Here is a 22,814-nt window from a genome sequence, read left to right as displayed (position 1 = left end):
CCGCCTAAGTGCCATCATTCCACAGGGACGCGTCTGGTGTAGACCAGATCTGGGGCCTCAACAATTTTGGTATCAGGGTTTAAGGGCCCAATATTGTGTTTTGTCCAAGAAACTTGGACGAGCACTCACCTAAAAAAATAGTCCATATCTTACACTAAAGCCTCTAGAGATTTACAACTCGACTATGATTGGAAGGTTTGAGACAGATGTGTTTGAAAACATTGCGAAAAAATTAGTTGGCTCTTGGAAACTGTGAAGCACATTCTTAATTTATAGCAATTTGACCTCAAGTTAATTGGCCAAACTAAAACTTGAGGAATAGTGACACCTGCTGGAGACGTGAGAAATAAGCTGGTACTCTTGTACATGTTACATTTCTATGGGGAAAAACGGGCACCTTTGGGAGGAGGTCACTACTCTCCTAGATAAACTGTTTCAGTTACAGCTGATTAAATTAAATGAATTTGTGAGTTCTGGGTCTGTTACCAGACAATATCATTTTTGAATAAAGGAAAGAGTTTATGGGTCAGTCTGACGGGGGGAAAAAACAGGATGTAGAATAATATATACTTAATCTTTGATACAAATATTGTACTTTTTCTCCGCTACATTTGTCTGACAGCTTTAGTTACTAGTTACAGATGTTTTTCACTCCCTTCCTGTCTAGTGAGAAGCATGTCTCTTCACTTTCTACAAATATACACATAACATCAATTAATCAACTTTTAATACTTTTAATGCATCTAAAAAGACAACAACAAAGCTCGCAAACATAAACTTGACATACATTTCCCAACAACCTACATAATCTTATCTGGTGGAACCCTCCAGACAGCTGACATTTTAATTATCTGTGCAGGAAAATCTCAATCTACATCCACTGTAACTCAGCCAGTGCCTTTTGTCTCAGGTACTTCTCCAAGCAGTAGACAGCAATGGCATCTGTGTCTGTGTCAAACTTATTGGCAAAGAGGTGATGTTGCTTAAGCAGCCACTGTAGATCTCCAGCACCATACACACATATTGACCTGACATGGTTGCCTTGACACTTTGGGTATGCTACATTCAGTGAACCATTCACCCCCTCCTGCCCCTGCCACTTCACCAGTCGTGCAGCTGCATGCATGTCTGACATGTCATATTTGGGGTGAGGCCATGTTGATCCAGGAACACCAGGGATTCGTTGAATGGTTGCCCAGAGGAACTCATCAGGACTGTAGGTATCTTTGGCCCACTCGATTAGAGCCTGTACTCGGTTGTCCTCCAACACGCTGCGGACGTAGCCTCTGTTAACCACAATGTAGGCATTTCCAGACATAATAGGCAGGTTGAATGGAGGTGGGTTCTTCACCTTTCCTACGGCCTGAGACAGTTGAAAAAAAAATTAATTGATATGATGGTGACAGACATAAATATCAATCTCAAAACAAGGTTTTTGCAATGACAAAATTACTGTGCAAATTTAGCAAATTATAAGAATCTCCAAAAGAAGTACCTGGATTTGTCCATCAACTATCTGGTAAGCATTTGTCACCCTCCATCTCTTTCCTCCTATTTGTTCTGACTCCAAGCTGTTACCGCCCCTCAATGAACGCAACATCCGTACAATCTCCAAGTTGGTTTTCAGAGGGAAATCCTGACCACAAAGGTTGATGAAGTATTTCCATGTTGTGCTGGCGTTATAAAGATCAGCCATACAGTTAAGGTCAGCCTGGACTCGTGGCCAGGCAGCATAGACCACGTCCACAGACTTGCTGACCATGAAGACATTCGGGAAACAGGAAGTAATGCTCATGATGGCAGAGAAGACTGAGATGTCGGATTTTTTGTCCACATGGACACAATAAATATTTTGAGGTGAATAGATGGCTCGAAGCAGTCGCTCAAACATCTGCACCTAGAGTATATGAAAAAAACAATGAATTAGATCTTTTTTGTATATGTCGCATGGTCTCTCCGGGAACTTTCAATAGCACTTTGAAATGCAGGCTTTCTAATTAATACATCTAAAGACCAAGCTGAGTTATGGTTATTGGTTCTCTTTTTCAAACTTAGGAAAGCTTCCTCCAGAGGCACAGAAGAAGTTATACAGCAGTTTTCACAGATTGACTCCTTGTGCCATTTAAAATGAACATCATGTTTAAAATCAGTGGAGAGACCCTTTGCATACCTTTTGATGGACAACAATAGAATAAGCCAGAGGGAAGTCCTCTTCTTCCTGGCTCAATGGGTATGGTAAGTATTTCCTCCTCATCTTGAATTGCCTGTAAATGCACAATATTGAAGAAATACCACAGGGAATGTATGCTGCCTAAGATTTGCAGCTAAATTCAGTACATTAAGGGGACCTATTATGCTTTCCTTATTTTCTGTCATAGATATAGTTTTGTCATGTTGAATCCTCATATTAAATGTGGCCAACGTTACAAATCATGGGTCATGGGTATGTAAAAGTAACGCCTGTGAGCAAAAAGCTCAGGTTTCAGACGGCTGTGAATGCAGCAGTTCCAACATTTTCCTCCACTTTAGAGACCATCTGTCGTAAACTCGTATTGTTTATCTACTCCAAGCACAGTGTGCCCACAACGTACAAGGATGTGACCATCCACCCAATCAGTCTACTTGTACTGACAGTGCTGGAAGTATCCAGATTAATACATTAAAAATGATACAAATGTACTTAGTTATATTCCATCACTGCATAACAAGGGTCCGACCAGGACTCTGATGTGGATCATATCTAATGGAGAAAAATCTTGTCAGATTTCCCCTCTGATGTCCTCTAGCTCTGTGATTTATGGAGTTTCCTTATGTACAAATAGTTTAACTGGTTGCAAAACTAACTGCTTACTGTAACATTAGCTGCCACTAGCTGAGTTAGCTGTGCAGGTAGCGGTCCGACTCTCCCGACTGGGACACAGGCCTGAAAACTTGCTCCTCCTAGAGGTCCAAAGCTGCTGTGCTAGAGGTAAAATCACCTCTCCCAGTCAGAGTGGAGTCTGTAAGATCATAGAACAGCCATCTGTAGCTGCTAACTGAGCTAACTAGCTGCAACAGGAAACTCTGTAAATCGCATACATTTACTCCATAAAATATGACCATCAAGATCAGTGAAAAAAGTTGTGTTTTAGGCCCAAGCATACAGTACCAGTTCACCCAATACGCACACTATGCATGTTGCATAGGGCCCCGCAAACTAATAGAGGCCCCGTGAAAAAAAAAAAAAAAAAAAATGTGACGATGTGACCGTCCGTCCCTCACCTGTCCCAGATTCCCAGCGCATCAGCCTAGCAAGACAACGTTTAGCACGCCACGATGAAGCAGAGTTATCCCTCGGGGAATGAAAAAAGGAGGAAGAAACAGCATGACAATGAACTGCGGGAACAGCAGTCAGGTAACTCTCCTCTCCGCTGGCTCCTATAACTTTAGTTGTAGTGTAGTTACAACTGCACTTATACAAAATGGAAAGTAATGGATAAATATTGACTGAGATTGAATTTTGTTTGCTTGGATGAATGGTGAGTTATTTCACACATTAACATGTTTACATGCCCAACATTGTTGTTGTTCTGTATGATTGTTTGTTTACACATTTAGTTTGATTTGATTTGTTCTGATTCGGTCTGAATGTATTCTAAGTTAGACCAACAGGTGGCGACAGTGCAATATGTTTAAAGGGGGGATGAGTGGAAGCACTGGGTGTCAGGTGCGACTGTTGAACTTTTGGAGTTCAGTTAGGAGGGCCCCTTAGCAGAATTTTGCCTAGGGCCCCATGGAGGTCTGAACCAGCTCTGCAAGCATATCACTTTCAGTGCCACATATCGCTATACTGTCAGCACACTTGACAGAGAACGTGTCAGTGCTCACAAACTGTAGGTGCTGCCCAAGATCCCAGGAAGAGCACCAGGCTGTCAAGCCAGTTTGACATAGAGGCCAGACCCTTGTAATTGTGTTGCATGATGCTTAAGGCCCTTAAAATACTTTTCCCCTACGCTTATACTGAAAGAAGCAACTCTAAATAACTCTAAAAGCAACTCTATATATACTCACAACTAAATTAATCATTACGCTAACAGAATTTGACCCATTAGGTTGGATAACATTTGGAAAGTCTAGAAACATGGCACAAAAAAATCATTTTATCGCCATTAAAGTTAGCTCAGAGCTAAACCGGATTTCAGCCATCTTGGCTGGGCAAAGTCTTTAGTGCACATGCTCTATGGGCCCCACAATGCAAAAGCTATGCTGAAACATCCAGGTAATTTCATACCCACACTTTGAACATTTTTGCCTCATGCACCACTACATAGGAATGATTCAAGTGCCACCTCTGATGTTGTATCCAGTTTTCATCATATTGTACGTCTTGGCAGGCTTCAGGAAGTTTGTCCAATCAGAGAAGATTTGGGGTTTTAGGAAGGGGGGCCTTAAGGAGACAGGAGCTAAAGCGAAGAATAAGATAAATATTGAATTTTCCTGAATTGTGACTCATGCAAAGCTACTCCAGTCCCAGAATTTTTTTTTCAAGTCCCAGAATAAAAGTACAGAACTGATAATAAGCATAATAGGTCCCCTTTATATAATGACATACAGTTACACAATGACTAAAACTTGTGGTTTACCAGCAGTCTTTTGTTGCATTGATGTAATACTCATCAGGGATCTGAGTACTGTTCTTGAATGTTTTAGTGATGGTCAGTATTTTGGCCTGTTGCAGTTCTTCCCTCTCTCCCCGCACGATAGCAGAACAGTTACAGGCTTTCTCTGGGCCGCCGTCATCATTTGTATACTCCAACCAGCTACATCCGATAATGTAGCTAGGATTCCAGCTCATTTTGGGGCGACTGACCCCAAGCATCCATAGCGAGCCCAGTACAACACTGAGCAGCAACAACCGCAGGAACCATCGCTTCAGTAGCTTCATTATCTGAGATGGGATTTCAACTGAGATGCTTGTACAATGTGAGTTCTGTTATTGCCCCTGTAAACAAGAAAAGAAGGGTGATATACATGTACATGCGACATCTATTGCACGTCTGTCCGTCCTGGGAGAGGGATCCCTCCTCTGTGGCTCTCCCTGAGGTTTCTTCCGCATTTTTTTCCCTGTTAAAAGGGCCTTTTTTGGGGGCAAGTTTTTCCTCACTCGAATCGAGGGTCGAAGGACAGAGGGTGTCGTCTCTGTACAGATTGTAAAGCCCTCTGAGGCAAACTGTGATTTGTGAATTTGGGCTATACAAATAAAATTTGATTTGATTTGAAATTTGATATAGAAGCATCCATTCATGGTAGGCGCTGGTAGGCTTCACTCCGCCCTCTCCCACCTTGACAACTGTAACACCTACGTGAGAATGCTGTTCATCGACTTCAGTTCAGCATTCAACACCATCATCCCCTCCAAACTGATCACCAAATCAGTGACCTGGGCATCAATACCTCCCTCTGCAACTGGATTCTGGACTTCCTAACCAACAGACTACAGTCTGTTAGGTTTGATAACCTCCTCAACCCTCACCCTGAGCACTGGCGTTCCACAAGGATGTGTGCTGAGCCCCCTCCTTTACTCCCTCTTCACCTACGACTGCACACCTGCACATGGTTCAAACACCATTGTTAAGTTTGCAGTCAACACAACGGTGATTCGGCCTACAGTAAGTTCAGGGGAAGTTTTTTCGTCTGCGGTGCGTCTGTCACCCTACTGAACTCCACACCCCGGTGACGACCAACTACGCACAGAAAACGGAGTGGTTGCAAATTCATTTCACTGCTGCTTAAGGTGCGTTCACACCGGACCTTTTATTTTTGTCGCTGGCGACAAGTTTACATATTAAGTCAATGCAAATGAGCGACTGAGCGGTTAATCGCTCAGGCGAAATGTCGCTGGAGCTCTGAGCGACAGCGACGGAGCGACGGAGCGACAGAGCGAAAAAACGCTCAATCGCTCTGTCACTCGAGATGAGAAACCCCAAGTCTCTGGCCGTCAGACGCTTGTCGCTCAGCGCTGATTGGCTGCCATAATCTATGTGTAACTATGACAACTACTCAAACCATGGAAACGTAATTCAACTCCGCCGGTCCGGAAGAGCAAAGCCGGCTTTACGTTGACACACACACACACACACACACCGAAGACAAATGGCCAGGCGCTCCTCAGCTGGGATGGAGCGCCTGTAGTTGGTGTCCAACCGGGCAATCCTGCCTCCGATTCTCGCCAACAGCTCGTCAAACTGGGCCGTTGTCAGCCACGTATACTGTTGAAAACGGGAAGAAATGAGCGCCTCCGAGCGACGTGAAATTCACTGGAATCGCTTGAATGACGTTATCAGAGCGATTTGTTGAATTGTGCCGACGAGCGACTGCAGCTGAGCAACAGAGCAACTTTTTTGGAGCGACACGAGCAACAGCGACAAAATTAAAAGGTCCGATGTGAACGCACCTATAAAGTATTGGAAAAATGATGTGACTGTTTGTGGTAATTGCACAATCTTTTTTTTGTGATTAAAAGAGGTGTGGTTCCCTCCGGGTTTGCCAGGTTTGTGTGCATGTGGGTGTGTGTGTGAAAATGTGAAACTGACAACAAACAAATAGCTCCAACACTGGCTTCACCACAACTTCCCGGTACACCGGCCTCATCTGCCTCTCCATGTCACGCTCTGTTTTGGTGTCAAGATAATTAAATTCCTTCGCTTGAGTCAAGACAAGAGGGGGACGGCCTTCCATTCCGAAACAACCTTACTCCGAAACACCGCTGTTCGGGTTAGGGTCAGGGTACCCCAATAGCCTTCTCGGAATAGCGGGGTCTTTAGAAAAAATGGAAAACCACGCCATTACGAAGAATGGAAGCCTATTTTCGGAACAGCAGGGTTCCGGAAAGGAGGGGTGTAACCAACACAAGAGATTCAAAGCAAATCTGGCGATTTAATCAAAAACCAAATTAACTAAAATAACAGCAATTTCCTACTTTTGTTAACCTTACTAACAGCACATGTAAGATCTTCCTACCTGTGACTTTACCAGCAGCAGTCCGACATTTCTAAACCAGCTGGGTGCAGTTGATATCTATGTCTCCCAATTGTATAAAAACGAAAAATGACCAGATCAACAAAATCTGAGCAAGTCAACAAAATCGGGCAGACAAAAGGCTCCGCTTCTGAAACGTTCCCGCTGGGTTCTCTTTATACATTCATGGTATGATGCCATGCGGAGGGTGGAACAAAACCTGTAGCAGACACGACGTCATAGAGCAGCTTCCGGTGGATTCCCAGTGTGCCTCTTGTGTGGAGGAGGAGCACAACAAGTTTGCTTGTTCTAAAACTAAAATGTTACTTTTTGTAAGTGTTTTTAGTGTTTCTGTACAGTAGGGGTGGGCGGATCGATCCAAATATCGGTAGTATCAATACCAAGGTGAGTATTGGTATCGGATCGATACTAGCGTGATGAGATCGATATTTTTGTTGTAGTTTCTCTTCTGTAAGTTCAGCAAATCACTCGTATTTCTTCACAGAGTTTGTGTGAGCGCAGCAGCTATGCCTTATGCGCAGCGCTCCTCCACTTCTCTCGCTCCACTCACTCAGGTTCACCAGGACACAAAATATACTTATATTAAGATATATAGCCTACCTCAAACCTGAAGTATGAATATGGCAGAATATAATAACCCTTTTGTGTATCTGTTGAAGGAACATTAGTATTCCTATTTTGTGTCCTTCAAGGAATTTAGATGGTAAAAAATTCCAAGGGGTCATGTAACTTAAAATGACCCTGCTTGTAGTGTATTGTGAGAAACATGAGAAAACCCTGCCTGAATAAACTCAGTCCACTGCATGCAATTTAAAGGTGTTTTTAAGTGTGTTATAAAAAGACAATTGTAGTAGAGAGAGAAGGAAGATAACTGGATAAAATGGAATTGTAGAATTAGAAATGTCACAGTTGTGGTTAAGGCGTCAACAATGTCCTTTGGGAGGTGTACCTAGGTGTGTCGGGGCAGGGTGGTGTTCCCATTGAGCCATCCCCCCTGTTAAAAATTAACAAATCACCTACTGATTAACACTGATGAAAGACTCGACTTGACTTTGACTAAGCATTCGTAACTTGAGACTTGACACAGATGACTTAAAAAGTCTTGGCTTTTCTTTCATTCTTTCTTTCTTTCTTTTTTTGCGCATATTGAGACGTTAGTTTTGTTTTTGATACTTTGCCCTCTGCCACTGTATGACACAAGTGCGTACAAGCCTGGCAGGTGGCAGGCATGCCAGAGTGGCACTGTGGCAGACAGGATCAGAGGAGGAGAGGGAGCTCCGAAAATCATCTAATTTTGGATCCGTCACTTCAGGACCCACAAAGAGAGGTAGGTGACTGTGTGTCTTTAGCTAACGTTATCACGTTTTAGGTGCTATTTAACTATATCAGGCTTGGCTTCAAAGTGATTGTGCATTGTGAGAACACATATCGTTAATGTAAAAGATGGGGGTGGGGGCTGAATGTGGGCATGTTACTAACGTTACGTTAGCTAAGCTAACAGAGCTTAGCCATGTGCTCATGGCTAAACGCAGGGTTTTCCCTGGCTATCTAAGGCAAAGGCGGCCGTGACGTAACTTCTTGTGACTTGCTTGACCTTAGTCATGACTCGACTTGACTTGCTTAATTTTCATCACAGTAACTTGGGACTTGCTTGAGACTTGAAGGTTAAGACTTGAGACTTGCTTATGACTTGCACTTAGGTGACGTACTCCCACCTCTGGTAGTCAGTGAGGCCCAGGCATATCACTTTCAGTGCCACATATCGCTATACTGTCAGCACACTGGACAGAGAATGCTCACAAACCGTAGGTGCTGCCCAAGATCCCAGGAAGAGCACCAGGCTGTCAAGCCAGTTTCCCCATAAGCTTATATTGAAAGAAACAACTCTAAATATTGGATACATTTTTTTGACTCATACAGTTAAATTAATCATTATGCTAACAGAATTTCATCCATTAGGTTGGATAACATTTGGAAAGTCTAGAAACATGGCACAAAAAAATCCTTTTTTGGCCATTAAAGTTGGCTCAGGGCTAAACTGGATTTCAGCCATCTTGGCTGGGCAAAGTCTTTAGTGCACATGCTCTATGGGCCCCACAATGCAAAAGCTATGCTGAAACATCCAGGTAATTTCATACCCACACTTTGAACATTTTGGCTTCATGCACCACTACATAGGAATGATCCGAGTGCCGCCTCTGATGTTGTATCCAGTTTTCATCATATTGTACGTCTTAGCAGGCTTCAGGAAGTTTGTCCAATCAGAGAAGATTTGGGGTTTTAGGGAGAGGGGCCTTAAGGAGACAGGAGCTAAAGCAAAGTGTTTCAGGCAGAGGATGAACTGCTGCTTAAAGGGCAAGAATAAGATAAATATTGAATTTTCCTGAATTGTGAATCATGCAAAGCTACTTAAGTCCCAGAATTTTTTTTTCAAGTCCCAGAATAAAAGTACAGAACTGATAATAAACATAACAGGTCCCCTTTATATAATGACATAGAGTTACACAATGACTAAAACCTGTGGTTTAAAGCAACACACCTACAGACAGGGCCTACAGCCAACAGACTACAGTCTGTTAGGTTAGATAACCACATCTCCTCAACCCTCACCCTGAGCACTGGCGTTCCACAAGAATGTGTGCTGAGCCCCCTCCTTTACTCCTTTTTCACCTACAACTGCACACCTGCACATGGTTCAAACACCATTGTTAAATTTGCAGTCAACACAACGGTGATTGGTGTCATCAGCAACAATGATGAGTCGGCCTACAGTAGGTTCAGGGGAATTTTTTTCCCTGCGTCTGTCACCCTACTGAACTCCTTCCCCTAGTGACTGACCCCCCACCCGGACACTGGACTACACTGCACTACTCTTGATTACTTTATACTTCATCTAAACCCCACCTTTAGTACTGCTAATAACACTTGTACACTGTACATACTGTGCCTAGACCTACTTCACTCTATTTATTTATTTATTTATTTATATACTGTACATGCTGTAATATCTGTCTTTGCTGCACTATTTATACTGTACATACTAACTGCTAACTGCATTTTGTTGTCTCTGTACTTGTACTGTGCACAGAAAACGGAGTGGTTGCAAATTCATTTCACTGCTGCTGAACAGCATATCTGAAGGTAGGTCTATAAAATGTTGGGAAAATGTTGCAACTGTTTGTGGTAATTGCCAACAGGTGTGGTTCCCTCCGGGTTTGCTAGGTTTGTGTGTGTGTGTGTGTGTGTGTGTGTGTGTGTGTGTGTGTGTGTGTGCTTGTGTGTGCGGGTGTGTGTGTGACAATATGAAACTGACAACAAACAAATAGCTCCAACACTGGCTTCACCACAACTTCCCGGTACACCAGCCTCATCTGCCACTCCATGTCACGCTCTGTTTTGGTGTCAAGATAATTAAATTCCTTCGCTTGAGTCAAGACAAGAGGGGGACGGCCTTCCACTCCGAAACACTGCTGTTCCGAATTCGACTTTCAAGTTCCAATTACTTCCCAATAGGGTTAGGGTTAGGGTCAGGGGTACCACAATAGCCATTTCGGAATAGCGGGGTCTTTAGAAAAAATGGAAAACCACGCCATTACGAAGAATGGAAGTCTATTTTCGGAACAGGAGGGGTGTAACCAAGACAAGAGATTCAAGGCAAATCTGGCGATTTAATCAAAAACCAAATTAACTAAAATAACAGCAATTTCATACTTTTGTTACCCTGACTGACAGCACATGTAAGATCTTCCCACCTGTGACTTTACCAGCAGCAGTCCGCAATTCTAAACCAGCTGGGTGCAGTTGATATCTATGTCTATCAGCATGTTTCAACAGAAAATCTAGTTAAACATAGTTTAAAAAAAGATTATATCACCTTTATAAGTACACATTTTAAATGGATTTGGCACAATAGTGCCTCTCTGTAAGATCTTTATCTGCGCAGAGCCACACGATGCATTAGGGATTTAATAACTGGCTGTCAGGGAGGAATGAAGCAGGACAGGAACACTCATGAAACACACGCACGCAAGTTTTCTTTCTTTGTCCGGGCTCATGTGTTGCAGGCATTAGTTGATAATATTATTCATTAAAGCTTTTTTTTTTTTTTTTTCAACAAATTATTATAACTACATATGTATGGTGAGGGATAAGTGGGTGCTGGAGAATACATACTTAGTTAAATTATTTTACATTGATAGATTATATTTTGCAGGACATATTTGGTGATAAATTACAAATAAATTAAAAACATAACAATAAGAAGTACATGTTTGCAATAAAGATTTCAATCAACCAACCAACCAATCAATCAATCAAGTAATGAGGGAGTACGGAAGTGAGAATTCTTTTTTACACCTTATTTCACACCGTGAGAACTTAGAAAATGGAGCACCAGAAAAATACAATCAACAAAAACTTGAATCAACAAAAACAGACAAACTGCGTCATGTTCCTGCACAACTTTCCAGCTCAGAAATTGAATATGTATCTCTCTAATATCTCTAGTTAGATATATATTTTTTAGATTATCTGTTTATATTTCAGAATTCATACGCAATTGGTCAGTCAGGCATTTATAGGAAAAGTATAACTAACATTGTGTATGTTTAAAAAAAAAAGGATGTATAAATATATTAACATTGAAATAATGTGTTAGATCATACATTTTCTGGGCCAGTTATTATCCTTGTTGACATGTGGCCATATTACAGAATACAGAATGCAGATCGCCTTTATTGTCATTGTAAACTCAGCATACAGCAAAATTAAGAGTGCAACATCACAGGATATAGAATAAAAACAGTACAAAAACAAAAAATAACATATGAAATATAATATTAAAACAAAGTATGAAAGTCAGGAATCATTATTGCACATAAAGGTTGAGATAGCAGCATGTTTGAAATAAAAGAGTCTCAGTGTTGTTTTGTGTATACTATGGCCTGCTTCTGGCAAACAGGAGTGAACCACCTAAGTGCCATCATTCCACAGGGACGTGTCTGGTGTAGACCAGATCTGGGGCCTCAACAATTTTGGTACCTAAAAGATAGTCCATATCTTACCCTATAGCCTCTATTACTAGAGATGTACAACTACAACTATGATTGGAAGGTTTGAGACAAAGTTGGGAGACAGATGAGTTTGAAAACATTGCAGAGGACAGATGGAAAAAATTAGTTGGCTCTTGGAAAATGTGAAGCACATTCTTAATTTATAGCAACTTGACCTCAACTTAATTGGCCAAACTAAAACTAAGCTGGTAATCTTGTACATGTTACATTTCTATGGGGAAAAACACCTTTGGGAGGAGGTCACTACTCTCCTAGATAAATTGTTTCAGTTACAGCTGATTAAATTCAATTAATTAATGAGTTCTGGGTCTGTTACCAGACAATATCATTTTTGAATAAAGGAAAGAGTTTATGGGTCAGTCTGACGGGAAAAAAAACTGGATGTGGAATAATATTGAGACACTGAATAAAGAGTTTGGCTCTACAGTGGATGAACATTAGATAGTCATCATCAACAGATGGGATGCCATTTGTTCAAAACACATTTGAATGTAAAGGCAACAAAGAAAACCGCTTATTAGAGAAGAATAAAGAGCAGTGGTGCTGGGCCTGATAATGTGCAATTAATAAAACCATTTACAATTGAACCAGCAGGGAGATATTAGTGCAGTGGAGTGAATGTAACTAAGTACATTTACTCAAGTACTGTACTTAAGTACTTGTACTTTACTTGAGTATTTCAATTTTATGCTACTCAATGCTACACACTTTACTTAATCTTAGATGCAAATATTTTCTCCGCTACATTTGTCTGACAGCTTTAGTTACTAGTTACAGATGTTTTTCACTCCCTTCCTGTCTAGTGAGAAGCATGTCTCTTCACTTTCTACAAACATACACATAACATCAATTAATCAATTTACTTTTAATGCATCTAAAAAGACAACAACAAAGCTCGCAAACATAAACTTGACATACATTTCCCAACAACCTACATAATCTTATCTGGTGGAACCCTCCAGACAGCTGACATTTTAATTATCTGTGCAGCAAAATCTCAATCTACATCCACTGTAACTCAGCCAGTGCCTTTTGTCTCAGGTACTTCTCCAAGCAGTAGACAGCAATGGCATCTGTCTCTGTGTCAAACTTATTGGCAAAGAGGTGATGTTGCTTAAGCAGCCACTGTAGATCTCCAGCACCATACACACATACTGCCCTGACATGGTTGCCTTGACACTCTGGGTACACTGCCTCCAGTGACCCCAGTGACCCCTCATGCCACGCCCACTTCACCAGCCGTGCAATAGCATGCATGTCTGTCGTGTCATATTTGGAGTTGGGCCAAGTTGATCCAGGAACACCAGGGATTCGTTGAATGGTTGCCCAGAGGAACTCATCAGGACTCCAGGTATCTTTGGCCCACTCGATTAGAGCCAGTACTCGGTTGTCCTCCAACACGCTGCGGACGTAGCCTCTGTTAACCACAATGTAGGCATTTCCAGACATAATAGGCAGGTTGAATGGAGGTGGATCCTTCTCCTTTCCTACCGCCTGAGACAGTTGAAAAAAAGTTATATGCTGTTGACAGTCATTAAGGGCAATCTGAAAAGAACATTTTTTTCAATGACAAAATTATTGTGCCAATAATCAATATAACAAATTCACAAAAGAAGTACCTGGATTCGCCCATCAACTATCTGGTAAGCATTTGTCACCCTCCATCTCTTTCCTCCTATTTGTTCTGACTCCAAGCTGTTACCGCCCCTCAGTGAACGCAAAATCCGTACAATCTCCAAGTTGGTTTTCAGAGGGAAATCCTGACCACAAAGGTTGATGAAGTATTTCCATGTTGTGCTGGCGTTATAAAGATCAGCCATACAGTTAAGGTCAGCCTGGACTCGTGGCCAGGCAGCATAGACCACGCTCACAGACTTGCTGACCATGAAGACATTCGGGAAACAGGAAGTAATGGCCATGATGGCAGAGAAGACTGAGATGTCGGATTTTTTGTCCACATGAATGCAATAAATATTTTGAGGTGAATAGATGGCTCGAAGCAGTCGCTCAAACATCTGCACCTAGAGTATATGAAAAAAACAATGAATTAGCTCTTTTTCGTATATGTCGCATGGTCTCTCCGGGAACTTTCAATAGCACTTTGAAATGCAGGCTTTCTAATTAATACATCTAAAGACCAAGCTGAGTTATGGTTATTGATTCTCTTTTTCAAACTTAGGAAAGCTTCCTCCAGAGGCACAGAAGAAATTATACAGCAGTTTTCACAAATTGAGTCCTTGTGCCATTTAAAATGAACATCGTGTTTAAAATCAGTGGAGAGACCCTAGGAATTTGCATACCTTTTGATGGACAACAATAGAATAAGCCAGAGGGAAGTCCTCTTCTTCCTGGCTCAACGGGTATGGCAAGTATTTCCTGCTCATCTTGAATTGTCTGTAAATACACAATATTGAAGAAATATCACAGGGAATGTATGCTGCCTAAGATTTGCAGCTAAATTCAGTACATTAAGGGGACCTATTATGCTTTCCTTATTTTCTGTCATAGTTCATGTTGAATCCTCATATTAAAGGATGTGACCGTTTTTTACAACCTGCACCTTATTTCTAGCATAAAATACAGTAATTTATTCACCCAGATAACTTTGGTGTCATGTGGTGTCGTTCAGACGAAATTAGATCCAGTGGATTGCCGGTATATCCATATAATGCGAGTGATCCGGGCACCGAAGCGCAGCCTCTAAGAGCATTATCTGCCACGAAACTAGTTCATTTCACCAATATTTTGTTATGATACGCTCGTGCTATTCCCCTCTGAGTCCGGGCTCGTCTGTTATCAACATCCGGGGTCTGTAGGTTGACCTACTACCTCTGACCTGGAAGATGTCATCTCTGAGCTGCGCGCGCACCCACGACAGCCGGCTTGTTTACCTGTAGCTGCTACTGCTAGTTTGACCCCGGATGTTGATAACAGACAAGCCCGGACTCAGAGGGGAATAGCACTAGCGTATCATGACAAAATATTGGTGAAATTAACTAGGTTTGTGGCAGATAGTGCGTTATATAGAGGGTGTGTTTCAGTGCCCCAATCACTCACATCATATGGATATCCCGTCGCTACACTGGATCTAATTTCGTCCGAATGACTTCAAATGACACCAAAGTTATCTGGGTGAGTAAATGATCATATTTTATGCTAGAAATAAGGTCCAGGTTGTAAAAAACGGTAGTTATCCTTTAAATGTGGCCAACGTTACAAATCATGAGTCATGGGTATGTAAAAGTAACTCCTGTGAGCAAAAAGCTCAGGTTTCAGACGGCTGTGAATGCAGCAGTTCCAACATTTTCCTCCACTTTAGAGACCATCTGTCGTAAACTCGTATTGTTTATCTACTCCAAGCACAGTGCAACCAAAAAGTACAAGGATGTGACCATCCACCCAATCAGTCTACTTGTACCGACAGTGCTGGAAGTATCCAGATTAATACATTAAAAATCATACAAATGTACTTATATTCCATCACTGCATAACAAGGGTCCGACAAGGACTCTGATGTGGATCATATCTAACGGAGAAAATCTTGTCAGATTTCCCCTCTGATGTCCTCTAGCTGTTCTGCCTCAACTCTGTGATTTATGGAGTTTCCTTATGTACAAATAGCTTAACTGGTTGCAAAACAAACTGCTTACTGTAACGTTAGCTGCCACTAGCTGAGTTAGCTGTGCAGGTAGCGGTCCTATTACCCAACTCTCCCCACTGGGCCCCAGGCCTGAACTTGCTCTTCCTAGTGGTCCAAAGCTGCCGTGCTAGAGGTAAAGTCACCTCTCCCAGTCAGAGTGGAGTCTTTAAGATCATAGAACAGCCATCCGTAGCTGCTAACTGAGCTAACTAGCTGCAACAGGAAACTCTGTAAATCGCATACATTTACTCCATAAAATATGACCATCAAGATCAGTGACAGTAGTCAGTGAGGCCCAGGCATATCTCCTTCAGTGTCACATATCGCTATACTGTCAGCACACTGGACAGAGAATGTGTCAGTGCTCACAAACCGTAGGTGCTGCCCAAGATCCCAGGAAGAGCACCAGGCTGTCAGAACTGATAATAAATATAATAGGTCCCCTTTATATAATGACATAGAGTTACACAATGACTAAAACTTGTGGTTTAAAGCAACACACCTGCAGTCTTTTGTTGCATTGATGTAATACTCGTCAGGGATTTGAGTACTGTTCTTGAATGTTGTAGTGATGGTCAGTATTTTGGCCTGCTCCAATTCTTCTGTCTCTCCCCGCAGGATAGCAGAACAGTTACACACGTTCTCTGGGCCGCCGTCATCGTTTGTATACTCCAACCAGCTATATCCGATAATGTAGCTAGGATTCCAGCTCATTTTGGGGCGACTGACCCCAATCATCCATAGTGAGCCCAGTACAACACTGAGCAGCAACAACCGCAGGAACCATCGTTGCAGTAGCCTCATTATCTGAGATGGGATTTCAACTGAGATGCTTGTACAATGTGAGTTCTGTTATTGCCCCTGTAAACAGAAAAAGAAGGGTGATATAGAAGCATCCATTCTTTAACTAAACTAAAAAACATAACCAACAACAGAATTCAGAGGTTGACATAATGCAAAGTTCAAGTTTCCATGTTGACTTAAACAGCAAATCTGCCTATTTTCAACCAGTTTTGTATCACTACAGATGCAGATGAAAATTGGAAAACTTTCTCTGCACATGGAACAGACTTTAGCCATTCCTGCTGAAGCATAATGAGCATTATGTCATTAATATGAAGTAGGCTATTTGTTTGTTTTGCGGTTAATTAGCCTACGCACATGATCTGTTTGAACCCAAAAAGGAAAAAAGGATAAATGCGCAGCCTCCGTTTCCTTTCTGATTGTGTCCGTTCAGAGTGGGTTGGTTTCGGAAAGGCGGGGTGTAATCCTCTCTAATGAAAACCTGTAGTGCAGGTTGTCATTAGAGAGGTTGCATTGTAACGTTAATCTTTTACTTATAGGATGTTTCAGGTACATGAACATGAACTCTATTTTTGCCAGCATAAGCAGGCTACTGCGTCTGAGTTTAGCCGTGGTTCTGGGCAGTGGTCTACATAGCTTATTCCACAACTTGTCTGCCCAAGAATATTGCCCAAGAATATTCCATCTGTGCAACAAATAAAAAAAATCATAGCCTAGATCACCAGCTACTGTGCTGTCAGTAATATCTCCAGTGCTTCGACCCCTTTCTTCATTTTGCATTTGCCCAGCCTTCTGGTTTCGAAAACCCTCAGAATAGTTATTAAAGGTACAGTTGCTTTCTACATTCATTATAGCTAAAAGGCATAAGTTCTGTTTAGTGAGTTCACAACTAGCAAGTGCATACACAGTGTAACCATTTTGGTGATAGTGGTGTTTGTTCACACTTCTGTAAAGTTCCCCTCCAGGAATATACTAATATATATATGTTTTGTTTGTTTTTGTTTTTTGTTTTTTTTTAATTGGCCAGATGCACTCAGGCAGTATTTGCAGAGGCCGGCACCTGCTGGAGAAAGGACACCTGATCCTTCATGTTCGCCTCTCTCTGAACTTTGTAAGTACAACTAGTACTATTGTTGCTGTTTTTGTTATTGTTTAGTATTTTTATTAGTAATTATTACTTTTATAGAGCATTTTTGTTTGTTCATCCATTGTTTGAGTCAGAATTTGTTAAATATCCTTGAACATTCTCTGTAGCATTTTTGTATGTGCAATTTATTAGAGTGTATCATTCAAGTCATAATTTGCCTGTTGAGGTGTTGGAGTGACTATAAGAACATTTTTGTTTGTATAGTTTCTGGAGTTCATCCATTCTTTTAGTTGTCATTTGTTAAATATTCTTGAGTATCCTTTATAGTATTTTTGTATACAAGTCATTAGAGCTTATTTTTTGAGTGTCCTTAAAAGCACTTTTATTTCCATAGTTAATAAAGTTAATTTCATGTTAAATATCCTTTAATTTATGAGCACCTTTGCACTTTATGGAGTTCATCCATTCTTTGAAACAAACTTTGAGTGTGTAATAAACTATTTAAAATAATAAAAAAGTAAATGTTCTGAAACTATTCTGGTGTTTGTTGTCCATGCATCACATATTCTTTTTCTGCAATGTGGAATAGTAGAATTATAAGTGGGTGAAAAAAAACTGCTATGCAAAGTAAAGCACTTAAGTTAATATATGTGTATTTGGTGATGTTAAGTATTAAGTAGAAGGGTCTGTAGGTTGACCTATTAAACTCCCGACCTGGATGATGTCATCTCTGAAAGCCGCGCGCACCCACGACAGCCGGCTTGTTTACCTGTAGTTTGCTACTGCTCGTAACGTCCTTACCGTTTTGAGCCAGAGTACACCGACGAGGAGCTCGTTGAAAGGAGGATGCGGAGGCAGACAGAGGAACAGCTGGCCAAAGAACAACAAACGGCTGCGGCTAGGCTAAACGGCTAAGTCAACCTACAGACCCCGGATGTTGATAACAGGCAACCCCAGACTCAAAAGGGGAATAGCACTAGCGTATCATAACAAAATATTGGTGAAATGAACTAGTTTCGCGGCGGCGCTTCGGTGCCCCGATCACTGGCATTATATGGATATACGCGGCGCTCCACTGGATCTAATTTCGTCCGAACGACTCCAAATGACACCAAAGTTATCTGGGTGAGTAAATGATCGTATTTTATGCTAGAAATAAGGTCCAGGTTGTAAAAAACGGTAGTTCCCCTTTAAAGTTTGTAAAAAGTTGTTCCAATTTAACATACTATTTACACTTTAAGTGTACTTAAGTGGTACTCAAGTAGTACTCAATGACTACTTGAGCACACTTAATTACACATTAAGGCGACACAAAAAGCATACAGCGTACTAAATGTGTACTTAGTACAGTCTGTAAAAGTATAATTCAAGTATAGTATTTTTTCACCTGGGAAGACAAGAGATTCAAGGCAAATCTGGCGATTTAATCAAAAACCAAATTAACTAAAATTACAGCAATTTCCTATTTTTGTGAACCTGAAGGACAGCAGATTTGAATGTTCTCTAACTGCTGTCCGATGTTTCTAAACCAGCTGGGTGCAGTTGATATCTATGTTTATCAGCATGTTTCAACAGAAAAACCTAGTTAAACATAGTTGTACAAGATTATATCACCTTTAGAAGTTCGCCTTTTAAATGGATTTGGCGCAGTAGTTCCTCTCTGTAAGATCTTTACGTGCGCGGAGCCACACGATGCATTAGGACCTTAATAACTGGCAGTCGGGGAGGAATGAAGCAGGACAGGAACACTCAGGAAACACACGCACCACACCTGTCGTGACATTTTAAATTCAAGTTTTCCTTCTTTGTCAGGGCTCATGTGTTGCAGGCATTAGTTGATAATATTATTGATTAAAGCTATTTTTTTCAAGGCAAATCTGGCGATTTAATCAAAAACCAAATTAACTAAAATAACAGTAATTTCCTACTTTTGTTAACCTGAGCGAATGTTCTCTGACTGCTGTCCGATGTTTCTAAACCAGCTGGGTGCAGTTGATATCGATGTCTATCAGCATGTTTCAACAGAAAAACCTAGTTAAACGTAGTTGTAAAAGATTATATCCGCCTTTTAAATGGATTTGGCGCAGTAGTGCCTCTCTGTAAGATCTTTATCTGCGCGGAGCCACACGATGCATTAGGGATTTAATAACTGGCAGTCAGGAAGGAATGAAGCAGGACAGGAATCATGAAACACACGCACCACACCTGTTGTGACATTTTAAATTCAAGTTTTCTTTCTTTGTCAGGGCTCATGTGTTGCAGGCATTAGTTGTTAATATTATTGATTAAAGCTATTTTTTTTTTTTTTTCCAACAAATAATTTCAACTACATATTATGGTGAGGGATAAGTGGGTGCTGGAGAATACATACTTACTTAAATTATTATAGAAGACAAAAGAAATCAATATATTAGCTATAATACATAAGATAATGGTTGATAAATTATATTTTGCAGGACATGTTTGGTGATAAATTACAAATATAGGTTTATATGTTTATATAAATGTATGTATATATATGACTCTATATATATGAATTACAAATGTATTTTTTATGTATACATATGCATAAGTTATGATAAGATAAGGAAGCCTATGCTGAATTATTAGCCAAAGACTAATGACGAGGGGGTGGGATTAGATAAATTCACATTTCCTTTTCGAACATGTAATTAGAATGAATTCATATGCACTATTGTTTTGTTGGTTTGTTTGTTTATTGATTAAAAACATAACAAAAAGAAGTACATGTTCGAAATAAAGATTTCAATCAATCAATTAGGTAATGAGGGAGTACGAAAGCCCTGAGGGGCAAGTGAGAATTCTTTGGCTGACATGTGGCCATATTACAGAATGCAGAATGCCTTTATTGTCATGTTAAACTCAGCATACAACGAAATTAAGAGTACAACTCTATTTGGTGCAACATCACAGGATATAGATGTATAAAAACAGTACAAAAACAAAAAACAACATATGAAATATAATATTAACAAAGTATGAAAGTCAGGAATCATTATTGCACCAGAAGATTGAGATAGCAGCATGTTTGAAAAAAAAGAGTCTCAGTGTTGTTTTGTGTATACTATGGCCTGCTTCTGGCAAACAGGAGTGAACCGCCTAAGTGCCATCATTCCACAGGGACGTGTCTGGTGTAGACCAGATCTGGGGCCTCAACAATTTTGGTATCAGGGTTTAAGGGCCCAATATTGTGTTTTGTCCAAGAAACTTGGACGAGCACTCACCTAAAAGATAGTCCATATCTTACCCTATAGCCTCTATTACCAGAGATGTACAGCTACAACTATGATTGGAAGGTTTGAGACAAAGTTGGGAGACAGATGTGTTTGAAAACATTGCAGAAGAAAGATGAAAAAAATTAGTTGGCTCTTGGAAAATGTGAAGCACATTCTTAATTTATAGCAATTTGACCTTAAGTTAATTGGCCAAACTAAAACTTGAGGAATAGTGACACCTGCTGGAGACATGAGAAATAAGCTGGTACTCTTGTTCATGTTACATTTCTATGGGGAAAAACGGGCACCTTTGGGAGGAGGTCACTTCTCTCCAGCTGATTAAATTAAATTAATTCATGAGTTCTGGGTCTGTTACCAGACAATATCATTTTTGAATAAAGGAAAGAGTTTATGGGTCAGTCTGACGGAAAAAAAAATAGGATTTGAATAATTTTGAGGCACTGCATTTCACTGCTGCTGAACAGCATATCTGAACCAAACGTTGGTAGACCAAAGGTTGGTCTATATACTATTGAAACAATGTTGAGATTGTTTGTGAGAATTGCCAACAGGTGTGGTTCCCATGGGGTTTGCTAGGTTTGTGTGTGTGTGTGTGTGTGTGTGTGTGTGTGTGTGTGTGTGTGTGTGTGTGTGTGTGTGTGTGTGTGTGTGTGTGTGTGTGTTGCACCATGGGCTTGTAATGTATGCAGGCAAAAGAAAATAAATTCCAACAAAATACTAACTAGACAAAACTAAGCATTCTAAAGAAGGAAATAAATAGACTAAACAGGTAACTAGCAAAAGAAAATGCTATCAAACTTTAATCTAAATGAAGCAAACATCTAGAATAGTCAAACAAAAAATACTACTTGTTATTAGCAAAAATAACAACCAGAAGTCGCTTTGGACAAAAGCGTCTGCTAAATGTTAAACTAACAACAAACAAATAGCTCCAACACCGACTTCACCACAACGTCCTGGTACACCGCCCTCATCTGCCTCTCCATGTCACGCTCTGTTTTAATGTCAAGATCACAAGATACTTAAATTACTTCGCTTGAGTCAAGACAAATCTAGCAATTTAATCAACAATATTTAGGCAAAAATCTAATAATGATACATAAACTTAATTTTTAACTCTGGTTAACAGAACATGTAAAGATTTCCTCCTTCCTGTGACTTTACAAGCAGCAGATCTGACTGGAATGATAGCGTCTCATCTGTCTGTTACCACACATCTAAACTTCGCACCACTGGTAATCTGCTCAAATTAATTAATAGGTATTAATGGCATGTACTTAAAGTGCTACTCTGCTTGGATGATTAGAGAGGCTGCACTCGGTCATTTTAATTTCACTCACCTGCATGCATCCGCTATGATTAGGATGATATTTTTTATGACCCCACACCAGGATGCACATGTTGCACACTACCAGTTGTGGAATCTTTTTTTTTTTTTTTTTGTTTTGTTTACACTGATCACTCATAAAAGACACCAACTTTTGATGTCAAGGTAAATACAATATAATCACATATAAAAGCACAGTATCAACTGCCGTAAGCCCTCCTCCCACATGGGTTTTTGCAGAATGGTTCGTGTGACTGACAGTGATGTTTTGAAGTCATTCCTGTGTTTTTGGCTTCATGTTTGGGGTCGAATATCTTCACAGTTCTTCTGCTCACTGCAGTGGGTTGTGCTGCATGCTTTCCCTGGATTTTGCAAAAACCTGAAGACAGCTGACAAGGAGCCATTTTCACAGGAAATGCTCAAAGGAGCATAGCTTTTTAGCAGATTGATTACATTGACTAACTGATAAACAGCAATGAAATAACAAGATGTACTGCTGGATTAGCAGCAATAGACTTTCATTACACTGCAAATATGCATAACAGTGAAATACTGCATACATAGAAACATCTAAATTATTTTATGCATTTTAAGCAGATAAATCATACAT

At 40.6% G+C, this 22,814-nt stretch overlaps 2 protein-coding genes across 2 annotated transcripts; both read right to left on the bottom strand.

The window, feature by feature from the left end:
• Nucleotides 1-871: 871 nt before the first annotated feature.
• Nucleotides 872-7,088, bottom strand: LOC311261869 (beta-1,3-galactosyl-O-glycosyl-glycoprotein beta-1,6-N-acetylglucosaminyltransferase-like; the record flags this gene model as incomplete). The annotated part of the gene is made up of 5 exons (XM_084360882.1): nt 7,000-7,088; nt 4,623-4,981; nt 2,171-2,264; nt 1,496-1,897; nt 872-1,363 (listed from the first exon to the last, which is right to left on the bottom strand). The coding sequence occupies exons 2-5, from the start codon at nt 4,922-4,924 to the stop codon at nt 872-874; spliced, it is 1,290 nt and encodes a 429-aa protein (XP_084217008.1). The 5' UTR covers nt 4,925-4,981; nt 7,000-7,088.
• A 5,834-nt stretch (nt 7,089-12,922) lies between these two features.
• On the bottom strand, nt 12,923-19,309 carry LOC311260997 (beta-1,3-galactosyl-O-glycosyl-glycoprotein beta-1,6-N-acetylglucosaminyltransferase-like). The gene is made up of 5 exons (XM_084359333.1): nt 19,235-19,309; nt 16,232-16,590; nt 14,390-14,483; nt 13,709-14,110; nt 12,923-13,583 (listed from the first exon to the last, which is right to left on the bottom strand). The coding sequence occupies exons 2-5, from the start codon at nt 16,531-16,533 to the stop codon at nt 13,092-13,094; spliced, it is 1,290 nt and encodes a 429-aa protein (XP_084215459.1). The 5' UTR covers nt 16,534-16,590; nt 19,235-19,309; the 3' UTR covers nt 12,923-13,091.
• Nucleotides 19,310-22,814: the final 3,505 nt, after the last annotated feature.

The sequence above is a fragment of the Pagrus pagrus genome (assembly GCF_965226575.1).
Source record: "Pagrus pagrus genome assembly, chromosome: 8".
Classification (NCBI taxonomy): Eukaryota; Metazoa; Chordata; class Actinopteri; order Spariformes; family Sparidae; genus Pagrus; species Pagrus pagrus.
This window is presented reverse-complemented; position numbering and strand designations above follow the sequence as displayed.